Raw genomic sequence first — 26,997 nt, 5'->3', positions numbered from 1 at the left:
AAAAAAAAAAAAAATTCACACAGATGAAACCAGAACAGAGACTTATAGCGATCAGGAAGGATTGGACAGACTGGGACTTTTTTTTCTTTAGAAAGGAGAAGATTTAGAGATGGCCTGATAGAGGTACTTAAAATTATGAATTGGTTGGACAAGGTAGAAGTGGAAAGAATGTTTCCACTTGTGGGAGAATCCAAAACTAAAGACCATAATTACAAGGTAGTGATGAGTAAATCCAATCAGAAAATAGAGGAATTTCTTCACTCAGGAAGTGGTACATGTTACCACAGGGAGTGGTTGTGGCAAACAGCTTAGATGATTTCAGAAGGGAACTAGATGATTACATGGGAGAAAAAGGAATAGAAAGATATGCTGAAAAGCCAAGATGAAGTAGATGGAATAGGAGGAAGCTCGTAGAGTATAAACATCAGCTCAAGCTAGTTGGATCAAAACGGCTGTCTCTAAATAATTCTATGTAAAACATTCAAAAACAATTAAATGGATAAATGTGAAATGTGTTTCTTTAATTTTGTTGTTACACCCAAGTGTTTTCTCTATGCAACACCATACCTTTAAATTATACCATTATTTATACATAAATTATATAAATTGTATATAGGGATGAATTATGAGGTTCTTACACTGTGTGCTTGTGTCCCACCTCCCTCCGAGGTAGCCCACCACCTCACTGGTGGTCAGGTGGCAATGAAAATCCTAAAGGACAAAAAAAGCTTTCAGGAATAGGAATAATGAAGGATGAAGCTCAGCACCCGAGTGTGCCTGCTCAATTTAATTAGCGTCACTGAATAAATCCTATTCTGCATTATTTTCAATTTCAGTTCTAAAATTATTGTGGAAAACATTCAAAATTAACTTCTCCATCATAAACTTTTCTCCCTTATCCACTAGCCATTGCCCTTCCAAACTTTCCTCTCTTGTTCCTCATAAGCTGTGACTACTGCAACAACTTGCATTTATATTGCAGTCCCCTCATGTACAGGAACATGCAGAGCACTTTACAAAGGGGAAGACATATTCGCTATGCAGGTGAGGGGAGGGCAAGTCGGGGAGGGGGGGTGCATTAAGGAATGGTACCCAAAGATATTAAGAGACTTTTGAAGAGAATGAGGAAGAAGTAACAAGTTGAATGATTTAGGGACAGTTACTAAAATGATTGACAAATTAGTCTCCAATGGTAAAGTGGAGGGAGGATGGATGGGCAGTAACTTATTCAGGAGTCCAGTGCGTGGCTAGTACACACAGCTAGAAATTATTCAGGTAAGATGGAGTAAAACAATTGAGGAATTTAGAGAGATGTGTTCTATGCATTCCTTCTCCTCTCCAAATCCTCACTATTACTAATTAATTGCACCAGCTCCAACTTTCATTCCTTCACAGAATGACAAAATGTTAAAAGTCTATCATTTGTGGCAGGAAGAGAAACTCTTTCTTTTGGTTGGTTAGAGATCAGCATCAGTTGAGACTTGGAGGCTGAATGCATCTTAGCCCTCTTAGTCAGTGAATGGTGGATAGCACAAGCGAAGGAGGGATTGAAAGAAACAAACATAAAACATTTATTCCAAGTGTTTACATCCAAGTCACATGAACACTCACCACTAGCAGCAGCACATTGCTTGATATAGCAACATTAAAGGGCTGGAATTTGTTCACCGATGTAAATGACGTCAGTTCGACGAGTGTGTGAGGATCCCTGTGGCAAGAGGAGGGAAGCAAGTTAGTACATCACTCCCAACTCTCATCTGCTTCACAATGACGGCACCCGATTTCAGAAAACAGTACATTTCGGAATTGAAGTGCACTGTTGGGGGACAATGGGTGGAATTTACCATGCATTAGGTCTTTATCATGAAAGATAGATTGCATTTATAAAATGTCTTTCATGGGCTCAAGAAGTCCCAAACAGCTTTACAACCACTGAATTACATTCGAAATGCTGTCACTGCTGTAATGTAGGAAATGCAGCAGCCAATTTATGCACAGCAAAGTCCCACAAATAGCAGAGATAGTGATCAGGTAATCTATTTTATTGGTGTTGATTAAGGAACAAATATTAGCTTAAGACGTCAGGAAGAACTCCCCCGCTCTTCTTCCAATATGCCATGGGATCTTTTACCTCTGCCTGAGAGGGTAGGCAAGGCCTCATTTTAAAGCCATATCTGAGATACAGCCGAGGCTGAATTGGATGCCCATGTCTTTTCTACAGCACGAGCATCTCTCATTATAATAAGCACAAAACAGAATAAAAGATTTAAATTATTAATTCTAGGCATTGCCAATGGGTGAGAAGTAAGTATTTATATCCCTCAGCTACATAGAGTAGGAAACTCACAGGCTCTCAGTCTGTGGTCCATTTCTAAATCTCATGCAGGGCAATGCTAGGGATGCAACACACTTGGGTAACGAAAAGGAAAATGTATCAAAATTCCTGCTTCCAAATGCTGGAAGGCACATTAAGGACATGGAGTGAATACAGAATACAGAAAATAGGACAACCTTAGTCCACAGATGCAACCTCCTTTCCCCTCTCCACCCCCAACCCCATCTATTTCCACTCCTCCTTTTGAGGTAGAATTTTCTGCAATCTCAGTAGCTTCCATTCTAAAACATTTTTGATTTCCTCAACCCCCCTTCCAGCATCCCTAAAACTCCTTAGTCAAGTTAGCATCACCTCTTCTAATCCTCCTGAAAGGTTCCGTGCCGACTTCATTTCCCCTCTATGCAGCACCTTGAGATGTATTTTTTAATGTTGAAGGCACTATATAAGTGCACCCACACACAGAAATATGGTCATTTGGGTAAGGTACCAAGAGGCACTGTGAGATTGTGTCCTAGATACTCAAGCCTTTAGGATGTAAATATCAAGTGTGCCATTCATTTAATTACCTAATCATCTGAAAACCAGATAAAAGATAAACCAAATCACAAACAGGTTAAATATAATACCTACCTTCCCGAGTCTCTGCTGCCAATCACGGAGTATTGAACGGGGCCCAAGTCTTTGTTGCCAGCTATCTTTATGTTATGCCCATTGTCTTAAGGGTGAGAGAACAGAACTCAGTTAAGAGAAGAAAGTGCAAATGACATTTCAATACGATACCGTTATACTACCAATATCTCCGTTTGCATTCCGCCAACGGTGGTAGCAAGGCAGTAGCAATGCTGCTAGAGTGATCGAGAGCCACTTCACCAGCTCATTTGCCACCTCCAACATAGAGTGACTATTTTTGAAGGGCCTTTACTGGAAGAGGTCAGCAAAAGGGGCAAACTGAAGAATAAAGGGAAGCTTTTGCCACACACTTACGCCCAACTGCAGTCACAGCTACCAAGAGTGCAAAGGGTGCAACTCAAGGATCTGATTAATCCCACCAGGCTAACACCCACTGCATCAGAAAGCATTTGAGGGAAGCAGAATTCTCCTAAAACAAAGCGAGTATATTCTGCACATACCTAGCAGGTCATACAGCATTGATCAGGCTTGTGTTTAAATGAGATATTTTCATCTGCTTGTATCACATGCTGAGCTCAAAACGTAAACCTTACAAAAGCTGACTGGCCACCTGACCATTTCCATCGTTATGTTTTTACTTCTGTCACTGTAATAGATATTTGTAAGTGTAGGCCAAGGAATCCACAGTTAGATTTAAAATGCCACAATGTATTTTCAGTGTCTGTCAAATCAGACAATGCTCCAGATGCCACTGAGATTGTGATCCCCACAGTGCCACTTCTTGTCTTCTGGGCTTACTCCTAGGGTACGGAAGTGCCCGTGACATGGATCCGTACGGCTGTCACATTAATGACAGAAAAATCCACTGCAATGTTATTGTCAATTCCATCACTCCAACATAAACCTTTGCATTCAGCAACTGTGGGCCTTTCTGTGGTCATACAGTAATGTATTGGCCAACTTTGGAAAATTAAATTTCCAAATGGCATCAAATTGAAGGGGATTCAAACTAAAAAAAAACCAAAAATACAGGCATTAGGATAGGTAGGGAAGATGGGTTGATGTGCAGCAAATGGCACTTAACATGGATAAATACAAAGTGATAAGAAAGGAAAGCAGGAAGAACATAAACTAAACGATTTGAGGTTACATGATACACCACAGGCATAGAATGAACAGCACAGTATGCAACAGTAGTGAAGAAAACCAACTAGAAATTGGGATGTTCAAGTCCAGAGACAGACCACAAATACGAGATGATTATGGGCCCAATTTTAACTCACTCAAAATCCATTCATTTACAGAGTTAAAATCGGGCCCAGTTAAGTCTGTGCAAAGCACTGGTATAGCCACATGGACAGTAATGTGTACAACTCTAGTCACTGAACTACAGCAAGGACACCTAATCTCAGGAACTACATAGGAGGCAGTCTTCAGCTGTTTCACACAACCTCTTCCCAAAACCACAGGGCAAGAGGGGAGATGGAAATGCACCCCCCCCACCCCACCCAACCTGCTGTGGCCAAATAATGATCCAAAGCTGGATTTGGGAGAGGAGCTATCTCCTCTTCTCAGCTAATGAAACATCCTGAACCTGTAAACATGTTACACAGTTTCATCAGTATGTACTGTAGCCAATGAGTCAGTGCTACAGCCTGTGTTCTTAAAAGAAAACATGCAACAATTACACCAAAGATCATAAGACCATTGGAGCAGAAGCAGGCCATTCAGCCCATCGAGTCTGCTCTGCCATTCAAAGAGATCATGGCTGATCTGATAATCCTCAACTCCACCTTCCTGCCTTTTCCCCATAACCCTTGATTCCCTTACTGATTAAAAATCTCTCTATCTCAGCCTTGAATATACTTAACGACCCTGCTTCTACAGCCTTCAGCAGTAAACAATTCCACAAATTCACTACCCTGAGAAGAAATTCCTCCTCACCTCTGTCTTAAATGAGTGATTCCTTACTCTGAGATTATGCCCTCTGGTCCTAAACGCTCCCACAAGAAGAAACAACCTCTCAGCATCTACCCTGTCAAGCCCCCTAAGAATCTTATATGTTTCAATAAGGTCACCTCTCATTCTTCTAAACTCCAACGGGTACAGGCCCAACCTACTCAACCTCTCCTCATAAGAAAATCCCTCCATAACAAAGATTAACCTAGTGAACTTTCTCCGGACTGCCTCCAATGCCAGTATATCTTTCCATAGATAAGGGGACCAAAATTGTTCACAGTATTCTAGGTGTGGTCGAAATAGTGGCTTGTATAGCTTTAGCAAGACTTCCCTACTTTTAAACTCCATTCTATTTGAAATAAAAGCCAACATTCCATTTGCCTTCCCTATTACCTGCTGAACTTATATGTTAGCTTTTTGTGATTCATGCACGTGGACCCCCAAATCCCTCTGTGCTGCAGCTTTTTGCAGTCTTTCTCCAATTAGATAATATTCAGCTCTTTTATTCTTCCTGCCAAAGTGCATAACCTCACATATTCCCACATTATATTCCGCCTGCTAAGTTTTTGCCCACTCACTTAAACTGTCTATATCCCTCTGTAGACCCTTTGTGTCATCCTTGCCACTTGCCTTCCCGCCTATTTTTGTGTCATCTGCAAACCTGGTGATAGTACATTCAATTCCCTCATCCAAGTCAATATATATTATAAATAATTGTGGCCCCAGCACTGATCCCTGTGGCACTCCACTAGTTACAGGGCTGCCATCCTGAAAATGCCCCCCTTATCCCAACTCTGTCTTCTATTAGTTAGCCAATCCTCTATCCATGCTAATATATTACCCCCTACACCATGGGCCCATCTTATTAAGCAGCCTTATGTGGGGTACCTTATCGAACGTCTTTTGGAAATCCAAATATATTACATCTACTGGTTCCCCTTTATCTATCTTGCTTGTTACCTCCTCAAAAGAATTCTAATAAATTTGTCAGGCATGATTTCCTCTTCATGAAGCCATGCTGACTCTGCTTAATTATATTGTGCATTTCTAAATGCTCTGCTAGTACATCCTTTATAATAGATCCTAACATTTTCCCAATGGCAGATGTCTCCCTCCCTTTTTAAATAAGGGTGTTACATTGGCAGTTTTCCAATCTTCTGGGATTTTTCCTGGATCTAATGATTCTTGGAAGATTACCACTATGCATCCACTACCTGTGTTGCTATTTCCTTTATTACCCTAGGACGCAACCCATCAGGTCCAGGGGACGTATCAGCCTTTAGCCCCATTAGTTTTCCAGAGTACTTTTTCTCTAGCGATAGTTATTGTATTTATTTCCTCTCCCCCACTTTTGCCCCTTGATTATTTAGTACTTTTGAAACACTATTAGTGTCTGAAGACTGATGCAAAGTATTTATTCAACTCCTCTGCCATTTCCTGGTTCCCCATTATTATTTCACCAGCCTCATTCTCTAAGGGCCTATGTTCACTTTGGCCTCTCTCTTTTTTATGTACTTAAAGAAGCTCTTATTGTCCTTTTTTATATTACTTGCTAGTTTATCCTCAAAGTTTATTTTCTCCCTCTTTATTATATTTGTGGTCATCTTTTGTCCGTTTTTAAAACTTTCCCAATCGTCTGGCTTACCACTAAGCTTTGCCACATGGTATGTATTATCTTTCAATTCGATACTATCCTTAACTTTCTTGGTTAACTATGGTTGGTTTATTTCCTTCCTAGAATCCTTCTTCCTCACTGGGATATATTTTTGCTGTGCGCCATGAACTATTTTCTTAAACGTCTGCCACTGTTCATCAACTATCTTTTCTGCTAAACTCCTTTCCCAGTCCACTCCAGCCAAGTCTGCCCTCATTCCTTTCTAATTACCCTTATTTAAGTTTAGCACAGTTGTTTCCAACCCAAATTTCTCACTCTCAAACTGAATGCTAAATTCAACCACGTTATGGTCAGTTTCCTAAGGGATCCTTTACTGAGATTATTTATTAAACCTTCCTCATTGCACATTACCAGATCCAAAATAGCCTGATCCATGGTTGGATCCACAACATATTGTTCTAAGAAAGTGTCCCAAATACACTCTATGAATGCTTGCTCATGGCTACCTCTGACAATTTGAATTTTCCAACATACATGAAGATTAAAGTCACCCATGATTAATGCACTGACTTTTTTACATGCCCTCATTATCTCTTGATTTATTCTCTGTCCTACAGTGTAGCTACTGTTTGAGGGCCTATAGACTACTCCCACCAGTGTCTTCTTCCCCTTGTTATTTCTTACCTCCACCCATATGGATTCTACATCTTCCGATCCAAGATCATTTCTTGCTATTGCGCTTATTCCATCTCATACTAACAAAGCTACCCCACCACCCTTTCCTTCTTGCCTGTGCTTTCAAAGTCACATACCCCTGAATATTTAGTTCCCAGCTTTGATCTCCTTGTAACCATGTCCCCGTAATGGCTATAAGATCATACCCATTAACCTCTATTTGTGCCATTAATTTATTTATTTTGTTCTGAATACTACAGGCATTTAAGTAAGAAACCATTAATTTTGCCTTTTTACCATTTTCCCCCCTTGACACTATTTGTTTACTGCAAAGCAATAATGAAAGCGATGTGGTACCCATCAGCCTAGAGTCTTGAGAGCCCTTAGCTTGCAATTTTCTGCCTTTTTCTTCTACATTCTTGAGCTGATTATCTGATTTGGGAACCTTCTTGCCACGGTTTTCAAGGTCTTCCTCTTCAGGAATTTCCTCATCTTCTCCTTCACTGGCCAAATTCTGTGGGGAAAATAAAACCAGTAAGTGACTGCTTCACTTAGGATCTGGAAAGCTACCGAAAGGTTTTTTGCTAATTCGATCCCCTCCTGAAGATGTTGGTTCCATGCTACAATGGGGCCTTTGTAGGCATCAGGCAGCCACTGGGATCTCGTTCCTTCATTGGGCCCCCAATTCTTGCTGTGTCTAACTAGAGCAGCAAATGCCAGTACTCCGTGAGGCACCTACACACATCCACATCCCAGCACCGGAGTTGCTCATTAGTAACTAGGGGCAGGAGCCTTGGAGGATTTTCCCCCTTCCCAACCCAGGCATACTGAGGTCAACAGAGGTCACAAACTACGAATTAAATATGGAACCACTTGGCCTAACTAGCTTAGTATTACACCAAGCTGTGTTTTCTTATTCAAAAGCCTTGAAGGAAGTCTCAATGTCTCTTTGAAGGATAAGTTTGATAACCCTGCTTACATCCAACAATATGCATGTCTTCATTGGTGCACTCATAATAGAATCAAAAGCTGGCAATGGCCATTCAAACAGCCTATTTTGTACATGTGATTTAAAGACTTGTTGACATTATTTGGACTACTGACTAATTCCAGAATTTCCTGACATACGCCATGCCAGGGAAAAGTAAACCAACATCTGCTTTAAATAAACAAATCAGAGGTTACTGTCTCCTTGCCACAACACTATGACATTGTGCAAATGCAAACAGCTTCTTGTGGACAACAGAATAAATCTCCATCTACAACGTCCCATTAGTTATTCCCAGGTCCGGTACAGCACATGATACTATGTCCACTAACCCATTTTTAACAGTTCCCATCCTTACCTCACTTTGATAGTGAATTCCTGACCAAACAATGATGATTTTTAACCTTTATTTTGTTCAAATTGAGGTGTCATTTTTCTTTCACCACAGGCTTGAAGGATATTAGCAGACGATCACTTAGCATGTTTGGAAGAAATTCTTCCCTCTGCTATTTTAACAGAGGCATTAAAAATAGCAAAGGAAACAACTTCTAGAAAAGCAGAATTAATACTATCCCTCCCACTCCACTAAAATAATATAGGCAACAGCTGGTGCCGTGAATTGTTTTGATATAGTCCTTAAGCCTCTGGGGGCCAAGCTTAAATCCAGAACAAGGATGAACATCTTGTCTGTCTGTGGGCAGTGCACACTTCATAATCACCAGCTCTGATGAAAAATTCCACCTGAAACAGTATCGTGCCTGCTCTCCACACCAGTGCTGAGTGACAACAACCAAGTATTCTCTAGGTTTTACTTCAGCTTGCCAGCAGTTGTTTTTGTTTTTGTTTTTAATTTATTAACTGTACATTGGACTTGCTGTGGCCTCCACAATTTTAGCTAACACCTCTAAAAACATGAGGAACTGGACTGAGACTGCCCAAACTCACCAGACTCTTACAACCAAGAGGCTGAAAATTTTCATTCATTTAGATTTTGACTTGAATCCATTTAACACTCTATTAGTCCCTTTATTGCTCTTGAATTGAGTGGCTTGCTAGGCCATTTCAGAGGGCAGTTAAGAGTCAACCACATTGCTCTGGATCTGGAGTCACATGTAGGCCAAACCTGGTAAGGACAGCAGATTTCCTTCCCTAAAGGACACTAATGAACAATCGATGATAGTTTCATGGTCACCATTACTGAGACTAGCTTTATATTACAGATTTATTCATTGAATTTAAATTCTACCAGCTGCAGTGTTGGGATTTGAACCCATGTCCCCAGAGCATTAGCCTGGGCCTCTGGATTACTAGTCCAGTAATATTACCACTACGCCACCAACTCCCCTAAAATGAAACTCCAGTGTTTAAACCTGACATTACTTTCTATTAAACTCCATTATATTTGTGGACCATACCATTTCCACAGCCTGCAGGGGTGGCTGCTGCTTCCTCAGCCACATGGTCTTGTACTGATCCAGTTTTTGTCCCTTGTACTTCACAGAGGCCCAGCCACAGCCAGATTTCTTGGCTGGGTTGACTAGTTTCTTGCAGTGCGTGGCCCAGGCACTGGGAGAGTTGAAAACCTGGCTGGTTTCTTGCCATCGGATCTTCCCATCGGGTAACAGGTCCCCCACAAACGTCTTCCCCTGTGGAAAAACAAAACAGCAAACATCAAAGGCCGACAGGTCATAGACACAACACAACAGCAATCTCAGCCCTGTCGACCCTGCAAAGTCCTCCTTACTAACATATGGGGGCTGGTGCCAAAATTGGGAAAGCTGTCGCGCAGACTAGTCAAGCAACAGCCTGACACAATCATCCTCATGGAATCATATTTTACAGATAATGTCCCAAACACCACCATCACCATCCCTGGTTATGTCCTGTCCCTCTGTCAGAACAGGCCCAGCAGAGGTGGCAGCACAGTGGTATACAGCTGGGATGGAGTTGCCCTGGGAGTCCTCAACATTAACTCTGGACCCCATGAAGTCCCATGGCATCAGGTCAAATATGGGCAAGGAAACCTCCTGCTGATTACCATGTGCCGCCCTCCCTCAGCTGATGAATCAGTACTCCTCCATGTTGAACAGCACTTGGAGGAAGCACGGAGGATTGCAAAGGCTCAGAATGTACTCTGGCTGGGGGACTTCAATGCCCATCACTGAGAGTGGCTCGACAGCACCACTACTGACCGAGCTGGCCAAGTCCTAAATGACATAGCTGCTAGACGGGTCTATGGCAGGAGGTGAGGGAACAAGAGGGAAAAACATACTTGACCTCATCCTCACCAACCTGCCTGCCGCAGATGCATCCGTCCATGACAGTATCGGTGGGAGTGACCACAGCACAGTCGTTGTGGAGATGAAGTCCCACCTTCACAATGAGGATACCCTCCATCGTGTTGTGTGGCACTACCACTGTGCTAAATGGGATGGATTTCGAACAGATCTAGCATCTCAAGATTGGGCATCCATGAGGCACTATGGACCGTCAGCAGCAGCAGAATTGTACTTGATTACAATCTGTAGCCTCATGGCCCGGCATATCCCTCACTCTACCATTACCATCAAGCCAGGGATCAACCCTAGTTCAATGAAGAATGCAGGAGGGCATGCCAGGAGCGATGCCAGGCATACCTAAAAATGAGGTGTCAACCTGGTGAAGCCATAACATAGGACTACTTGAGTGTCAAACAGCATAAGCAGCAAGTGATAGAGGGGGCTAAGTGATCCCACTGCCAAAGGATCAGATCTAAGCTCTGCAGTCCTGCCACATCCAGTCGTGAATGGTGGTGGACAAATAAACAACTCACTGGAGGAGGAGGCTCCACAAATATCTTCATCCTCAATGATGGAGGAGCCCTGCACATCAGTGTAAAAGATAAGGCTGAAGCGCTTACTACAATCTTCAGCCACAAGTGCCGAGAGGATGATCCATCTCGGCCTGCTCTGGAGGTCCCCAGTATCACAGATGCCAGTCTTCAGCCAATTCGATTCACTCCACGTGATATCAAGAAATGGCTGAGGGCACTAGATACTGCAAAGGCTATGGGCCCTGACAACATTCGGCAATAGCACTGAAGACTTGTGTTGCAGAACTTGCCGTGTCCCAAGCTATGCTGTTCCAGTACAGCTACAAAACTGGCACCTACTCGGCTATGAGGAAAATTGCCCAGGTATGTCCCATACACAAAAAACAGGACAAATCCAACCTGGCCAATTACCGCCCCATCACCCTAATCTGCATCATCAGTAATGGAAGGGGTCATCAACAGTGCTATCAAGCGGCACTTGCTTAGCAATAACCTGCTCACTTAAGCCCAGTTTGGGTTCTGCCAGGCCCACTCAGCTCCTGACCTCATTAAGTCTTGGTTCAAACATGGACAAAGAGCTGAACTCCCAAGGTGAGGTGAGTGTGGCCGCCTTTGACGTCAAGGCGTTATTTGACCAAATGTGGCATCAGGAGCCATTGCAAAGCTGGAATCAATGGGAATCAGGGGGAAAAATCTCCGCTGGTTGGAGTCATACCTAGCACAAAGGAAGACGGCTGTGGTTGTTGGAGATCAGTCATCTCAGCTCCAGGACATCACTGCAGGTGTTTCTCAGGGTAGTGTCCTTTTTCAGCTGCTTCATCAATGACCTTCCTTCCATTACAAGATCAGAAGTGGGAACGTTAGCTGATGATTGCACAATGTTCAGCATCATTCACGACTCCTTAGATATTGAAACAGTCCATGTTCAAATGCAGCAAGACCTGGACAATATCCAGCCTTGGGCTAACAAGTGGCTAGTAACATTCACGCCACACAAGTGCCAGGCAATGACCATCTTCAACAAAAGGAGAATCCAACCGTCGCCCATTGATGTTCAATGGCATTATCATCACTGAATCCCCCACTACCAACATCCTGGGATTATTATTGACTAAAAACTGAACTGGAATAGCCATATAAATACTCTGGCTACAAGAGCAGGTTGGAGGCTAGGAATCGTGCAACGAGTAACTTGCCTCCTGACTTCCCAAAGCCTGTCCACCATCTACAAGTCACAAGTAGGATAGAATACTGCCCAAAGATAAAAACAAAAAAACTGCGGATGCTGGAAATCCAAAACAAAAACAGAATTACCTGGAAAAACTCAGCAGGTCTGGCAGCATCGGCGGAGAAGAAAAGAGTTGACGTTTCGAGTCCTCATGACCCTTCGACAGAACTAGTTCTGTCGAAGGGTCATGAGGACTCGAAACGTCAACTCTTTTCTTCTCCGCCGATGCTGCCAGACCTGCTGAGTTTTTCCAGGTAATTCTGTTTTTGTTTAGAATACTGCCCACTTGCCTGGAGGAGTGCAGTTCCCACAACACTCAAGAAACTTGACACCGTCCAGTTCAAAGCAGCCCGCTTGATTGGCACCACATCCACAAACATTCACTCCCTCCACCACCAACGCTCAGTAGCAGCAGTGTGTACCATCTACAAGATGCAGTGCAGGAATTCAACAAGGCTCCTTCAACAGCACCTTCCAAACCCACGACCACTACCAACTAGAAGGACAGGGGCAGCAGGTAGATGGGAACACCAACACCTGGAAGTTCCCCTCCAAGTCACTCACCTTCCTGACTTGGAAATATATCGCCATTCCTTCACTGTCGCTCATTAAAAATCCTAGAACTCCCTTCCCAACAGCACTGTGGGTGTACCTATACCACGTGGACTGCAGTGGTTCAAGGCAGCAGCTCACCACCACCTTCTCAAGGGCAACTAGGGATAGGCAATAAATACTGGCCCAGCCAGCAAAGCCCACATCCCGTGAATGTATAGAAAAAAATCACATGATTGCTGTCAATTTTTTTTAGATGGCTGATAAGACTAAGAGGCCTTCAACAAAATAAAAAAGAAATATTACTCCCATAATTCAGTGTACTAACTGGTATAGAACTGAGCCATACACACTAGGAGGGCTCCTAGCTTTGGACCCCAGGTTCCATTGAATTGGCTGAACTACTCAACCTCCTTGGACTAGGAGGGGAGAAAGTGGTGCTTCTGCTGGAAAGTGGGTGCACAGAATTGGGCTGTATGGTGCCCACCACGGTCGAATAGCCCACTGGCACTAGTCTGTGCTGGGTTGCCCAGCCTTGAAGACGAGGTAACTTTGTCCTGTTTGTACTTACCTTGCTGATTTTCCCCGTTGGAATTTAATCAGCCCGAAGGTTTGAAAGGGGTCTTTCCCAGTGCTGTTGCCTCCTTAATGATATGCCCAGATCAGAAAACGAGATCCAATGGCATTGACAACTTAAGACACATGCAAGTCGATGAGAACATGGAATCAAACATTAAATGTGACTCCTGAGATACAAACCCAAGTGGCCCACAAACAAAAGAAGCCATGGACACTCCTGTTCCAGGGTCAGGCATGGAAATGAAACCTGTATGAGATCGCAGATGGTGGCCAACCCTTGTCAGACTATACTCCGAGAGACAAGACTTTAGGAGAGTCCGGGAGCAAATTTGGGTGAGGGGGGAGGGGAGGTTGGCAGATGGTAGGCTTATTTAAGTGAGTATTTTTCCTTACTAAATAGTGAATGGAGAGCAGGCCTTCTCCTGGCTGGATGACTCTGTCTTTGAGAAGCACACGTAGAGTAATCCCACGGCGAGTGAGCAAGGTCCCCCGGGTACTAGGTGTTTTCCCAGCAGTCCCATTCTCTGCCTCTTCCAGGTTCACATCCACTTCATCCTCCTCATCCTCAACACCCTCCTCCACTGCAGGTGACGATGGGTCAGAAGCTAGGGGAAAATACAAGGATAAGAAAAGTTAACAGCGATCAGGCCTCTGTATTGGTCGATTATCACATCACCTTGTGTGTAATTGAGCCAATTAGCCCTGAAAAACTGCAGGTTTAATCCAGGTCTGCACTGAGGTAGCTGATTTCAGCTGTACCAGAAAACGGGCCTTGCAACTCACCTCAAAGCCTTTGGGATGGGGATAGAGAAGAAAAAAAGATCAAACGAGCTGGCTCTCAAACCCTTTCTAGTGGCCCCTACTGGAGTGAGAAAGAGCACAGGGTGAGGACTGTATTGGACTTGGGTGCCTTCGCCTCCTCTTCACCATGGAAGTCCAAACTTTCTGCACCTCCATCCCCCACCAGGATGGTCTGAGGGTCCTCTGCCTCTTCCTTAACAGAGGCCTGAACAATCCCCATCCACCATCACCCTCCTCCGTCTGGCTGAACTTGTTCTTTCACTGAACAGTTTCTCCTTTAAGTTGTCTCACTTCCTCCAAATAAAAGGTGTGGCTATGGGAACCCGCATGGGCCCCAGTTATGCCTGTCTTTTTGTGGGGTATGTGAAACATACCTTGTTCCAGTACTATTCAGGCCCCCTCCCACAACTCTTTTCGGCACATCGATGACTGTATCGGTGCCGCTTCATGTTCTCGCCTGGATTTGGAAAAATTTATCAATTTTGCTTCCAATTTCCACCCCTCTCGCACCTTCACATTGTCCATCTCCAACACCCTTCCCTTCCTTGACCTCTGTCTCCATTTCTGGTGATGGACTATCTACCAATATTCATTACAAGCCCATCAACTCCCACAGCTACCTCGACTACAGCCCCACACACCCAGCTTCCTGTAAGGACTCCATTCCATTCTCTCAGTTCCTCCACCTCTGTTACATCTGTTCGGATGATGCCACTTTCCAAAACGGCGCTTCTGACAGGTCTTCCTTTTTCCTTAACCGAGGTTTCCCCCCCTCTGTGGTTGACAAGGCCCTCAACTGTGTCCGACCCATCTCCTGCGCCTCTGCTCTCACCACTTCCCCTCCCTCCCAGAACCATGATAGGGTCCCCCTTGTCCTCAACTTTTCATCCCATCAGCTTCCGCATTCAAGGGATCATCCTCAACCATTTCCTCCAACTCCAGCATGATGCCACCACCAAACACATCTTTCCCTCACTCTCCTGTTGGCATTCCCTAGATACCTTGATCCACTCTCCATCACCCCCAACCCCTCATCCTCTTCCCATGGCACCTTGCCATGCAATTGTAGAAGGTGCAATGCCTGCCCCTTTACCTCATCCCTCCTCACTGTCCATGGCCCCAAACAATGCTTTCAGTTAAGCAGTGCTTCACTTGCCCCTCCTTCAATTTGGTCTACTGTATTTGTTGCTCCTAATGTGGTCTCCTCTACACTGGGGAGACTAAATGCAGACTGGGTGACCGCTTTGTGGAACACCTTCGCTCAGTCTGCAAGCATGACCCAGACCTTACGGTTGCTTGCCGTTTCAACACTACCCTGCTCTCATGCCCACATGTCTGTCCTTGGCCTGCCACATTGTTCCAGTGAAGCCTAACAAACTGGAGGAACAGCACCTCATCTTCCAATTAGGCACTTTACAGCCTTCTGGACTTAACATTGAGTTCCACAACTTCAGACTATGAACTCTCTCCTCCATCCTTATTCCTTTTTTAATCCAATTATAATTTTTTGTTTTTAATCATTCTTCCCCTAACCCCCAACAGGGCCATCTGTCACTTGTTTTTAATGTTGTGCTTTCACAGAGCACTGACCCTTATTCTGCTATTAACACCTTTTGCTATCTTACCTTTATGCCATCATCAGCACCTTCTTTAGTTTTTACCATTAACGCTCCCTTTGTTTCATGTCCATGCCATCTTTGTCAAACTTCTCTTTAGCTTCCACCTATCCCTGACCTTCTATTTTGCTTCACCTGCTCTACCCCCTCTTAAAACAGCATAAAATCCATCACATTTCTACTTCTCTTTAGCTCTGAAGAAGTATCATATGGACTCAAACCGTTAACTCTGTTTTTCTCTCTGTAGATGTTGCCAGACCTGCTGCGTTTTTCCAGCATTTTCTGTCTTTATTTTGGACTTGGGTGTCCAAATGATTGAAAAACCTGCCAACACTCGCACACAAAATGAAGTCGCAGATGCAGGCAGAGCCTGTGGAGCCCAATAACCCAGCACAGGTCAGAGTCTTTGCAAAAGGAGGGAAAACTTAGGAAAAGGAAAAAAATAAATAAGAATTCACCACAAAAGGTAAATTCAATCTCTGCAGTTCAGTCAATACCAGAGAGAACACTACTACTGACTTGCTGTTGTTTGTAGCTACTCCTACCAGGAGATCTGCTGTCATGGTATGTCATGCTCGTCTGTCTTACACCATCCTCACACATCCACTGTAGCTTGTCAGCAACCGCTCTGTGAGTCTGTCATCCAACTACGCCTAGGTCGACCCGTCTTTCTGCTGCCCTCCACTTTACCCTCTAGAAGAGATCTCTGTAGCTTTTCAACTCCAATCAAATGGCCAAAAAAACTGACATTTTCACTTCTGAATGCCACATTTTAGAGTTATTTTTCTTCATGTAATTTCAAGCACCTCTTCATTGGTCTTATGGTCTGTATATGGAATTTTAAAAACAGATGTCTTAGCACCCACATTTCAAAGACCTCTATTTTCTTCCACACATCTTTACTTATTGTTCAGGTTTCTGAGGCATACAGAAAAGTGGACAGAATGTAGCATCTTATGAGTTCTTTCCCTTGTTACAAGCTTGATTTTTCTTGGTGTTAACACATCCTTCATCTTCTGGCTATTGCTATCCTTCTTCTAACTTCTGTAAGACACCTACCATCTTCTGTTATCATTTGTCCTAAATAGACAAACTTATCTATTTGTTCCACTGTGACATCATCCACTTCAATCTTCACTCTAGTTCCTTCTAATGTATTTCTCCTAACTAGCATTGTTTCTGTCTTTCTGGTGCTCATACTCAATCCACATTCTAAACTTCTAGATTTTACTTAATTTACAATATTTTGTCGGGCCTTTTCTAATTCTGCAAGTAGCTGTGTGCCGTCAGCTTACTGCAAGTTTGTTATGTTCTTGCCTCCAATTTTTACCTCGGAAGTACATCTAATTCTTTGATTATTTTTTCTGTGTACAGGTTGAATAATTTTGGTGACAGTACACAGCCTTGTTGTACTCTTCACTTGAAACCACTCTGATTGTCCATCTTCCAGCCTGATGCTCATTATTTGATCCCAGTATAGGCTCTGAATAAATCTCATATCTTTACTGTCAATGTCACATTTCAACAACATGTCCATTAACTTTTGATCATAAACACAATCGAACGCCTTTTCATCGTCTATGAAGCATATGTAAATGTTCTAGTTTACTTCTAGATATTATCAAAAATTGTTCTTAGGTTAAATATTCCCTCTCTTACAGCAAAATGACATTTTCTTAGCATCTCTACAGGTCTAAACAAAATCTCCTAATTAGTCAGCAATTTTCATAATAAACATTCAAGTACTTTTGAGAACTCGGGTTGAACCACCAAGTAGGAATCTATTTGTTGGTGCAGCTCAATTTAGGGATTCTTGCTTCTGGGTCAGATGGCAGTGGGTTGTGAACTTTAAGCTAACACTGCAGTACAAGTGTTAAGAGAATGCTGCATTTCTGGGAATACCCTCCTTTCAATAAGAGATAAGTTGAAGCTTTGTCGCAATCACCTGTGCTCGCTGACCTACATTGTATCTTAGTCCAGCAATACCTCGATTTTAAAATTCTCATCCTTGTGATCAAATCCTCTCATGGCCTTACCTCTACTCACCTTTAATCTCCTGCAGCTCTACAATTCCTCACCCTGCACCCACCCAAGAGTTCTGTGATCCTCTAATTCAGGTCCTTTACGTATTCCTGATTTGCATTGCCCCATGATTGGTGGCAAAGCTTTCAGTTGCTGAGGCCCCAAACTCTAGAATTCCCCTCCCTACAAACCTCTCTGCCTCTTCCTCCTCCACAGCTGTTAGCCATGACTCAGTTAGTAGCTGAGTCAGAAGGTTCAAGTTCTACTCCAAGGATTTGGGCACTAGATTCAGGCTGCCACTTCAGTGCAGTACTGATTGAATGCTGCACTGTTGGAAGTACGTCTCTCCAATGAGACTTTAAACCGAAGCCACGTCTGTTCTCTCAGGTGGACATAAAAGATCCCATGGTACTGTTCTGAAGAACAGCGGGGGAATTCTCCCCTCTCTCCCGGCCAATATTTAGCCCTCAATCAACAACACTAAATCATTACCACATTGCCACTTGTGGGATCTCGCTGTGCACAAATTGGTTACATACACTGCAATAGTAACTACACTTGAGAAGTGCTTCATTAAGCGGGGATCTACTTTGGAGATTTCTGAGATTGCGAAATCTCTTGTAGAAATCCAAATTCTTTCTCTTTGAACCGAGAGTTATTCACAGTTTGCTAGCTGTGAATTCCATCCCTTTCTCTACTCACACCTCAGTCCAGAATTTATTTTGCATACTTGACAACAGATAAAGCATAAGTCCCAAAGGTGAAGAGTGACCAACAGCCTATGATTAAAGGTACATTTTAATATGCAAATTCTGCAGAGCTTTCCAAAGTATTGTGTGGCTGATACAGAAGTTTCACAGGGTGTTGAAAAGGGATGCTCAACTTTAGAGGCACTAGGCAATGTTACAGTACTAGTAGCAAGTTAGAAGACTAAAACTCCTTTAATGGAACAGGAGCAGGCCATTTAGACCCTCAAGCCTGTTCTGCCATTCAATGAGATCATGGTTGATCTCACAATGGCAGAATGACCCAATTCCATTGACCTACATTTGCTCCATATTCTTAAACACCTTTGTCTAATAAAAATCTGTCAATCTCAGATTCAATATTTATAAAATTAATAATTGATTGATTTTTTGATGCGAGATCAAAGTGTTTCCTAATTTCACTCCTGAAAAGTACAGCTCTAATCTCTATGGAGAGCGTAGGACTAGGGGGTAATCAATGGAAATAGTTTCTCTCCACATTCCCTATCTGTTGTCCTTAATAGCTTGAAAACTTCAACCAAATCTTCCCTTAAATCCTTCTAAATTCCAGAGAACACAATCCTAATTTGTATAATCTCTCCTCATAATTTAACCCTAGGTACTGTTCTGGTAAAGCTGCACTGCACTCCCTCCAAGGTCCATATATCCTTCCTAAGGTTTGGTGCCCAGAACTGCTCACGGCTCTCCAGGTGTGAGCTAATAAGTGGTTTGAATAGCTGAAGCACATCTTCCACTCCCCTATATTCTCATCCTCTAGGTATAAGGCCAGCATTGCATTCGTCTTTTTGATTATTTTCTGTACCTGTTTGTGGCATTTAAATGATCTATGTACTGGGACCCACAAAATTATTTAAACCCCTGACATTTGTAGCTTTTCCCCATTTAGAAAGTACCCTCTTCTATCCTTTTAAGTGGATGATCTCACTTTGCCGACACTGAAATCCATTTGCTAAGTTTTTGCCCATTCACTTAATCTATCAATATCTGTTTAAAATTTTACACTTCCATCTATACAGCTTACAGTGCTGACTATCTTTGTATTGTTAGCAAATTTGGAATTGTGGCTTTCAATCCAGTCATGTAAATCGTTCATATGCATGATAAATAGCTGAGGTGGCAACATAGATCCTTGCAGAGCACCACTAGCCAATTAGAGTAACTGTCCATTAACCCTACTGTATCACCTCGTGGTCAACCAACTTCCCAATCTGATGAACAATATTCCCACAAAGTGCAATACAATCCTACATTCAATCATTTTTAAGCAACTCAGTGCTTGCAATGATCATTTTCTTCAAAACAAATGATCCAAAGATGGAACGACGGGAGACACTACACTTTTATCAGTGAGACCAGGGATCAAAGTTTATTCTGTCACTAGGTGAATTGAGTTTGGGATTATCATAATGCACTCCTAGTTGCCATGGGTTGACACACAAAAAGGCATTACATTGGCGATGTCATCCTGCGAGGTCATAAGACGCCTGCCATAGCAATTAGTGAAACGTCGCCTTGATGCAGCAGGTACTCTTCAGAAGTTGGGGCAGAGTTAATCATGTTCCTAACCATGTTACACTCAACCTAAGGATGCTTGACTATACACTGCACAGGAAGCTTTATGCTTCATCAAACTAAGCTGCAAATACATGGAACTGCTTGATATGGCAGTGCAAAGGAAGCTTTCCTGCTTAAACTTCTACCATACCCCACCTAGCAGTGCTGGGATTAGGCAATCTAGAGGGAGCTTTACTCTGCACCACTAGAATAGATTATCTGATCATCTCGTCGCTCTCCACAAACTGGATTCACTACCTCATTTTCTACAACTGACTGCATTTCAAAAGTACATCATTGGCTGTAAAGCACCTTGTAACATTCTGAAGTCACGAAAGGTGCTAGATAAATGCAAGTTTTAGCATTGGGGGAAGGCATATACTGTGATAAGTGCAAGGTTGGTGTCTACTAGAAGAGCGTTGGAGGGGGGACGGGGGGGATGAAAACTGAGCTGGTGTGCATACAAACTTAAAACGGGTGCTTACGAATATGCAACATAAAGAAATCTGTCCCACACAGCCTGTCCAACACAACTGCCATACCCTAGTGAATTACAATATGTACACTCCCTCACCCACTCAAAACCATGTGAGCTCCTGGAAGGGGTGAAAAACCAGTTTAAAAACCCCGCCCAATTTGGGGGCGGAGGGAGGGGAAAGAATCTGGAAAATTCCTCTCTGACCCATCTAGACCACCGAAGCTCTCTCCACCAGACCCTTATTCAGCCCTGAAGCTTACCTGTTGTAAGGAGTTAACTATACTCCTGGTTTTTAACTTCTGGTGTCGTGCAAAATGAGAATAAAACTGCAAACCAGACATTAGTCAGTTAGTGAGGTGGGTCAGACTGAGATAAGTCGAGGGGGAACAAACACGTTCTGTAGCCGCTCTTGCATTAGGCTTAGCCGTATGCTAACCGCGGCAGTTCCTAATACTTGGTTCTTGGAATCCCAAAGTAAACTGGCAAAATTCATCTGGCAGACAGGCGCCAAGATCGAGTAAAGTAATAAATTGTCCTTTTGTCTGCAAATGACATGGGACCCACAAGTTGGGCTCAACCACACTAGCGGCATCAAGAAATATAATTTTCATACCCATCCTTAAAGTTTAAGATTTGCTTTAGGTTTGAAGTGAATATGAATGCATACGATTCCAGGGAAGTGAGAACAGCCTGAGATTCACAAGGATCCACAGTCATTCCATTTATATCAGCCAGGCGATGGAGAGAGGGAGGGCTTTGAATGCATTCAGCACTCCTGGGTTAAGATGGCTCACAATTATTTAACAGGCGCTGTTGGGAAAGGGCTTGTATATGTAGGTAACATAATTGGAATAGGGAAACAAGGCAAGAGAATACCAATAAACAATAGGCTACTGAGAAGTGTGGAGGAACAAATGGACCTTGGAGTACATGTTAACAGAACCCTGAGGTAAGGGACATGAGATAAGGCGGATAAGAAGGCATACAGAATATATCCTATGCTAATAAAAGAAAGTAAGAGCAGGAAGGTTATGTTAGAATTGTATAAAACACTCGTTAGGCCACAGCTAGAGTGCTGCGTAGAGTTCTGGTCATCACATTGCATGTAGGATGTGATCAGACTAGACAGGGTACAGAGGAGATTTAGGAGGATGTTGGCAGGATAGGGGAATTTTAGCTTTGGGGAAAGATTGCGTAGGCTGGGGTTTTTAATCTTTGGAACAACGGGGGCCAAGGACAGATTTGACTAAGGTGTATAAAATTATGAGGGGCCTAGACAGAGTGGATAGGAAGGCCCTAATTCCCTTAGCAGAGTGGTCAATAAAATGGCCATCTACCAAAAAGTAATTGGCAGAAGGTTTAAAAGGGAGTTGAGAAGGAATCTGATCAGAGTGTTGGTGGGGTCTGGAACTCACTGCCCAAGAGGGCAGAAGTCCTCAACACATTTACAAAGTTCTTGAATATGCCTGTGATGAGCTGTGGCCTACAGGGCTACGAACCAAGAGCTCTAAAATAGGAATAGGCTGGATACCTTTTTTGGCTGGTACAGTCAAAATGGCCAAATTACCTCTTTTTGTGTTGTAAATTATTTATGTTTCTATGAAGGTGAGTGAGTGACCAGACTCAGCTTTCATTCCCCCCGCCCTGCCCCGCCCCCACCCCCACCCCCACCCCTACCCCCGAATCTAAGAGCTCAACTCATACATAAAGTATGGTCATTTCAAAGAGTATCACAGCCTTTGTGCACCTCTGGAACTGTAACCCTGCCTACTCACTGCCATCAGGAAATAAAGGGAGAAAGTCAAATGAATCTTAAGTTTACTCAACTCATGATTTCACCTCCGAATCAGAAGCCTCACTCCAGGATCTGAATGCACAATCTAGGCAGACAATCTAGGTCAATAATGAAGGAGGGCTACATTGTCAGAGATGCCAAATTTTCAGGGACAACATTAAACAGAAGATTTGATAGATGTCAAAGTTGTAATAGGGCATGGTAAGGATGACATTCTGGAAGGATAGAATGACCGATGGGCCACTGGCCCTTCTTCATCTGAAACAATCTTAAGTATTCTTAAATGTCAACCTATTATAGCATTGTATTCACCCTGTTAATAAAAAAAGATAATTAACAGGCTTTAGCACATATTTAGGATTTATAATCATGAGTGCATTCTGCAATTTAAGGTTAATGATCAGGTTGAGTTAGAAAGCTACTCAAAAACCACAGAACTAAATAAGAAAATGAGCAATAGCCTGTTCCACAAACTCCACTTCCTTGACACCAAGTAACCCTTCAGAGTCAGGTGTCATTTGTTAGTACTGTCCACTGTGAGGTACAAGGTTGAGAGTTCAAGTCCTGCTCAAGTACTCGATCACACAAATCTAGGTCGTCAGTCCAGCGCAGTAGTTAGGGAGTGCTGTACTGTTAGCATTTCAGAAGAGACTTTAAACCAAGACTCCACCTGTCCTCAGGTGGATGTAAAACATTCCATGGTGCTATTTGGAAGAACAGCAAGGGAGTTATCCCACAGTGTTCTGGCCAATATTTATCCTTCAATCAACATCACACAAAAAAAAACTGATTATCTGATCGTTATCACTTTGCTGCTTGTAGGAGCTTCCTGTGCACCGATTGGTTTCCTACATTACAACAGTGACTACACTACAAAAGTACTTATTTGGCTGTAAAGTACTTAAGATCATGAAAAAGTCAATATAAATGCAAATCTAATAAATCTACAGTGCAAAAGATGTCCTACATCAGGAAAGTAGGTAGTTAAAATATTACAGATTATTTTTAAAGAAGCACCAAAAACAATGACAATTTTGAAGTATTACAAACTATTTCACTCTAAGGCAGTTGATTTCCTCTTTTTGTCACTAACCTATTGGAATAAATGAGCAGATGGGGGAGGAGAACTTCCTGTGCAAATGTATTCTAAACGATTTGTCTAGAATTAGTTAACCTTGCAGCTGTGTTTTGAATTGTTTGAATTTTGAAAAGCTCAGAAATAAAACTACAGAATGAAAAAAAAAGTCCTTCGTCAAAAGGATGTTAATCAAGGAGATGGGTTTCAAATAAATCTGTTTCTCACAGGGTTATGAGAGAGATTGACTGGAATAATAAAAGCCCAGGACACAAACACCACACACTGTCTGCACCGCAACCGAACTTGATTCAAACGGAAACCCCGCCCCTCAGCAAGCAAACACCCATTGGCCACCCGGAACAGTAAAACCCCGTCTCGGCGCGCTGATTGGCGGAGGGCGCCGTCAATCTGAAACGAGCCCTTGACATCAGCAGGTTAGGTCGCGCCCTGCGTCTCTTCTTTGTAACAAACTGAGACACTTGGGCTCATCTTGGTTTCACTTTTAAATTGTGGGTGGAACAAAATAAAATCCTGAAGGACAACAAATCCCAAAGGTTACAAACACAAACCAGGCAGGGGGATGGCGACTCCGAATGAAGTAAGATTAAGAATTAAAATCAATTCTAATGATTAATATTACAGACACAATGAGACTTACCCATTCCTGTCAGAGAGGCTTCTTTTCTGGTTTTGCTCTTGAGAAGGTTGTTTCCCCCCCTCTTTGGACCTTTTTTTGCTTTGGTGAAATGAAGAGGGAGACACACTGGGAGGAATTGGTGTGGATGAGGTTAAGGGGTCTTCTCTCCACTCAGGGAGCAGATTTGTTGATGAGAGAGAGAGGCAGAAACAGCCCAAGCACTGGGAGGAGGATGTTCAGCAATCTGCCACTGCATCACGTGAACACACAGCAAACACCCCACGTGTCTCATTCATCTCCCAAACACACTGGAGCTTTACAGCACTACACACTCAGCAGTCACTTAAGATTGTCAGCCATAAAATTTCTAAGTAGGTATTTTTAAAAAAAGGAACAAAATACTACTGCTTGATGCTGGACACCTGAACTATTGAAAGGAAAATGCTGTAAAATACTCTGTCCAGGAAGAGAGCCAGGGGGCTGAATTCTCCCAGGTCAACTGTGATCCTGGCATCAGCCTCGATTCTGGGTCAGGACCCCTAGAGAGTGGCAAGACGTCGTCTGGATTCCAGCATTGGGAGGTCTGATTAACACAGCCTGTGGATTGACCCCTTTCGGCAGGGTGGGCAACTGCCCCATATTTTAGTGGATTGTCCCTTATTTTGACCGTTTGCCGCTGTCCCTCAAGGGACATCTTTTGTCCCTCATTTCTAGGATAGCTTGTGGGAGTCTGAACCTGGGAGATTCCCTTTGCCTTTTTCCTGCATGCAACATAGAGGCGTCTTGAGTAGGAGGGGAGTTGTTGGCATTGTAGCAGGTACAGCAATAACAAAAAAAGCAGTCTCCATGAAATGGCTGCAGTGGCATGCCTCCTGCTTGCGGATATCTGAGCATTGTGGTTTACTGCCAGCAAGTGAATAAAAGGCCTTAAAAGCTTGGCATCTCGGTCCTCCCACTGTGAAGCAACCTCCATGATGTCACTGGGCTCCTGACACAGCAGGGGGGCCATACACCACTGGGAAACTTTCAACCCATTGCCAGAATTGGAACGGATTGCCTTATGAATTACTCTAATTAGCTACCTGCCACAGCCTGGTGGGTGACTGTTGCCTCTTGGAGCCTGCCTCCAGGAAAAGCACACACAAGCTGAAAAATGTTGCAGAGCAGGCCCGACACGATTATGTTAAAGTTTCCACACACATACACCTCCCCCACCCCACCCCACCCCCTGCCTTCAAAACAACTTCCATGAGGCTGGGAAAATTCAGCCCAATCTTTCATCTTGCTGACCTTTCATCAGGACTGGGAAAAGTCAGAAATTTGACAGGTTTTAAGCAAATGAAAAGGAGGAGAGAAGAAAAAACACAACAAAATGAAATATCCGTGCTGGGGGGAAGACAGAAGAGATTAAATGACAAAAGAGTTTGTGTTGCAAGACCAAAGAGAGTGGTAATGGGACAATTTGTTACGACTGGTCCCTGGGCAAGTCCCCCAATTTGTTAACTTCCCAAACAGGACCCTAATTTTGTTATGTTCCCAAGTGAAGAGGAATGAGCTGCCTTCCGTTCATACTTCAACCCTCCCAGTTGGTCGCAACAAGATTAATTTAAGAGGGATCCCTTTTCCCTAGGGATACCTTTTCCCAGTCCAAACGTATTTATGTTCTTAGAAGGAGCCGAGTTAACCAGATAAAAGCAAAATGCTGTGGATGCTGGAAATGGGAAACAAAAACAAAAAATGCTGGAAAAACTCAGCAGGCCTAACAGCATCTGTGGAGAGAAAGACAGAGTTAACGTTTCGAGTCCACATGACTCTTCTTTGGAGCTAAAGAGAAGTAAAAAAATGTGATGAAATTTATACTGTTTAAGGGGGGTAGAGCAGGTGAAGCTGCTAATTGAGTGGGCAGCTGCCAACTCACCCATTAGTGGGGACCATGGGGTGTGGAGTAATTTAAAGTCTTCTGTACTTGTCTCTCCGTCTAAACTCAAATGATCATAACCCTTTTATAATAGTTGGGAATGTTTGAAGAGGACTTTTATTGTATATGTAAAATATATTAATTGATGTGAAGAGAACCTTTTGCTTGGCAGCAGGTTGTAATCATCTCGAATGCACCTCTTGAAAGGATGGTTGGAGCATATTAACTTCAAAAGGGAATTGGAGATAGACTTGGGAAAGAAAAATGTTCAGGGCTATGATGAAAGAGTAGGGGAGTGAGACTAATTGAATGGCTTATTAAGTGTTGGCATCAGCGCAATGGGCTGAATGGCCTTCTCTGTGCTGTGGGATACTATGGGCAGAGTCCTCCCAGATTTGCACTAAGTGCGATAGCAGGTGGGAAAAGGAACGTTTTACCCATCAGTCTCAATGGCAGCTTTTCTGGCTGTATCATCCCAATCCTGCCTCATTAATCATGCTTTCCTGGGAAACATGCCTGTTCGCTGGCGGGGCATCGTCTCATTCGCCCGCCCGACCGTCACATCAGGCCTTTAGTAAACTGGGCGCCATATTTAAAGGACCCCCTGCAAAGATCTAACACTATTCAAGGGATAGGAAACTGCTGCAAAGTCATGGCTGCCAAAGGGAGGAAACGTGCCGCCCCCAGATTTAGCAATGCCTCCCTTGAGCGCTTCCTGGACGCAGTGGAGGCCTGCCACAAAGTCCTCTATCCATGCTCTTGGCGACGGCCAGCAAGTAAGGTCACAAGTCCAGCATGGGAGGCAGTGGTCAGCAAAAGAGGACAGCCATCCAGTGCCGAAAGAGGATGAATGGTCTCAACTGTTCCGCTAGCTTAAGTCACTCTCCCCATCACTCTCAACTCACACGCTAACAAACTCATCACACATCCACAGGGACTTCACACCTCAAGGGACAAC

The 26,997-nt window shown here is 43.3% G+C and overlaps 1 protein-coding gene across 1 annotated transcript in view; it reads right to left on the bottom strand.

Annotated features, from left to right (window-relative positions):
• The window catches only part of mpnd (MPN domain containing), a 52,521-nt gene extending 28,164 nt beyond the window's left edge, over positions 1-24,357 (bottom strand). The window contains exons 1-7 of the mRNA XM_041205178.1: positions 24,143-24,357; positions 13,767-13,978; positions 9,618-9,848; positions 7,572-7,728; positions 2,966-3,050; positions 1,612-1,708; positions 639-711 (exon numbers count right to left, since the gene is read on the bottom strand). Coding sequence (XP_041061112.1) covers positions 639-711; positions 1,612-1,708; positions 2,966-3,050; positions 7,572-7,728; positions 9,618-9,848; positions 13,767-13,978; positions 24,143-24,146 — 859 coding nt within the window. The 5' untranslated portion in view covers positions 24,147-24,357. The remainder of the gene's footprint in view (positions 1-638; positions 712-1,611; positions 1,709-2,965; positions 3,051-7,571; positions 7,729-9,617; positions 9,849-13,766; positions 13,979-24,142) is intronic.
• Between the last annotated feature and the right edge of the window lie 2,640 nt (positions 24,358-26,997).

The sequence above is a fragment of the Carcharodon carcharias genome, chromosome 14 (genome assembly GCF_017639515.1).
Source record: "Carcharodon carcharias isolate sCarCar2 chromosome 14, sCarCar2.pri, whole genome shotgun sequence".
NCBI classification, from domain to species: Eukaryota; Metazoa; Chordata; class Chondrichthyes; order Lamniformes; family Lamnidae; genus Carcharodon; species Carcharodon carcharias.
Note: the sequence above shows the minus strand (reverse complement) of the source record. Positions and strands in the feature narration are given on the sequence as shown.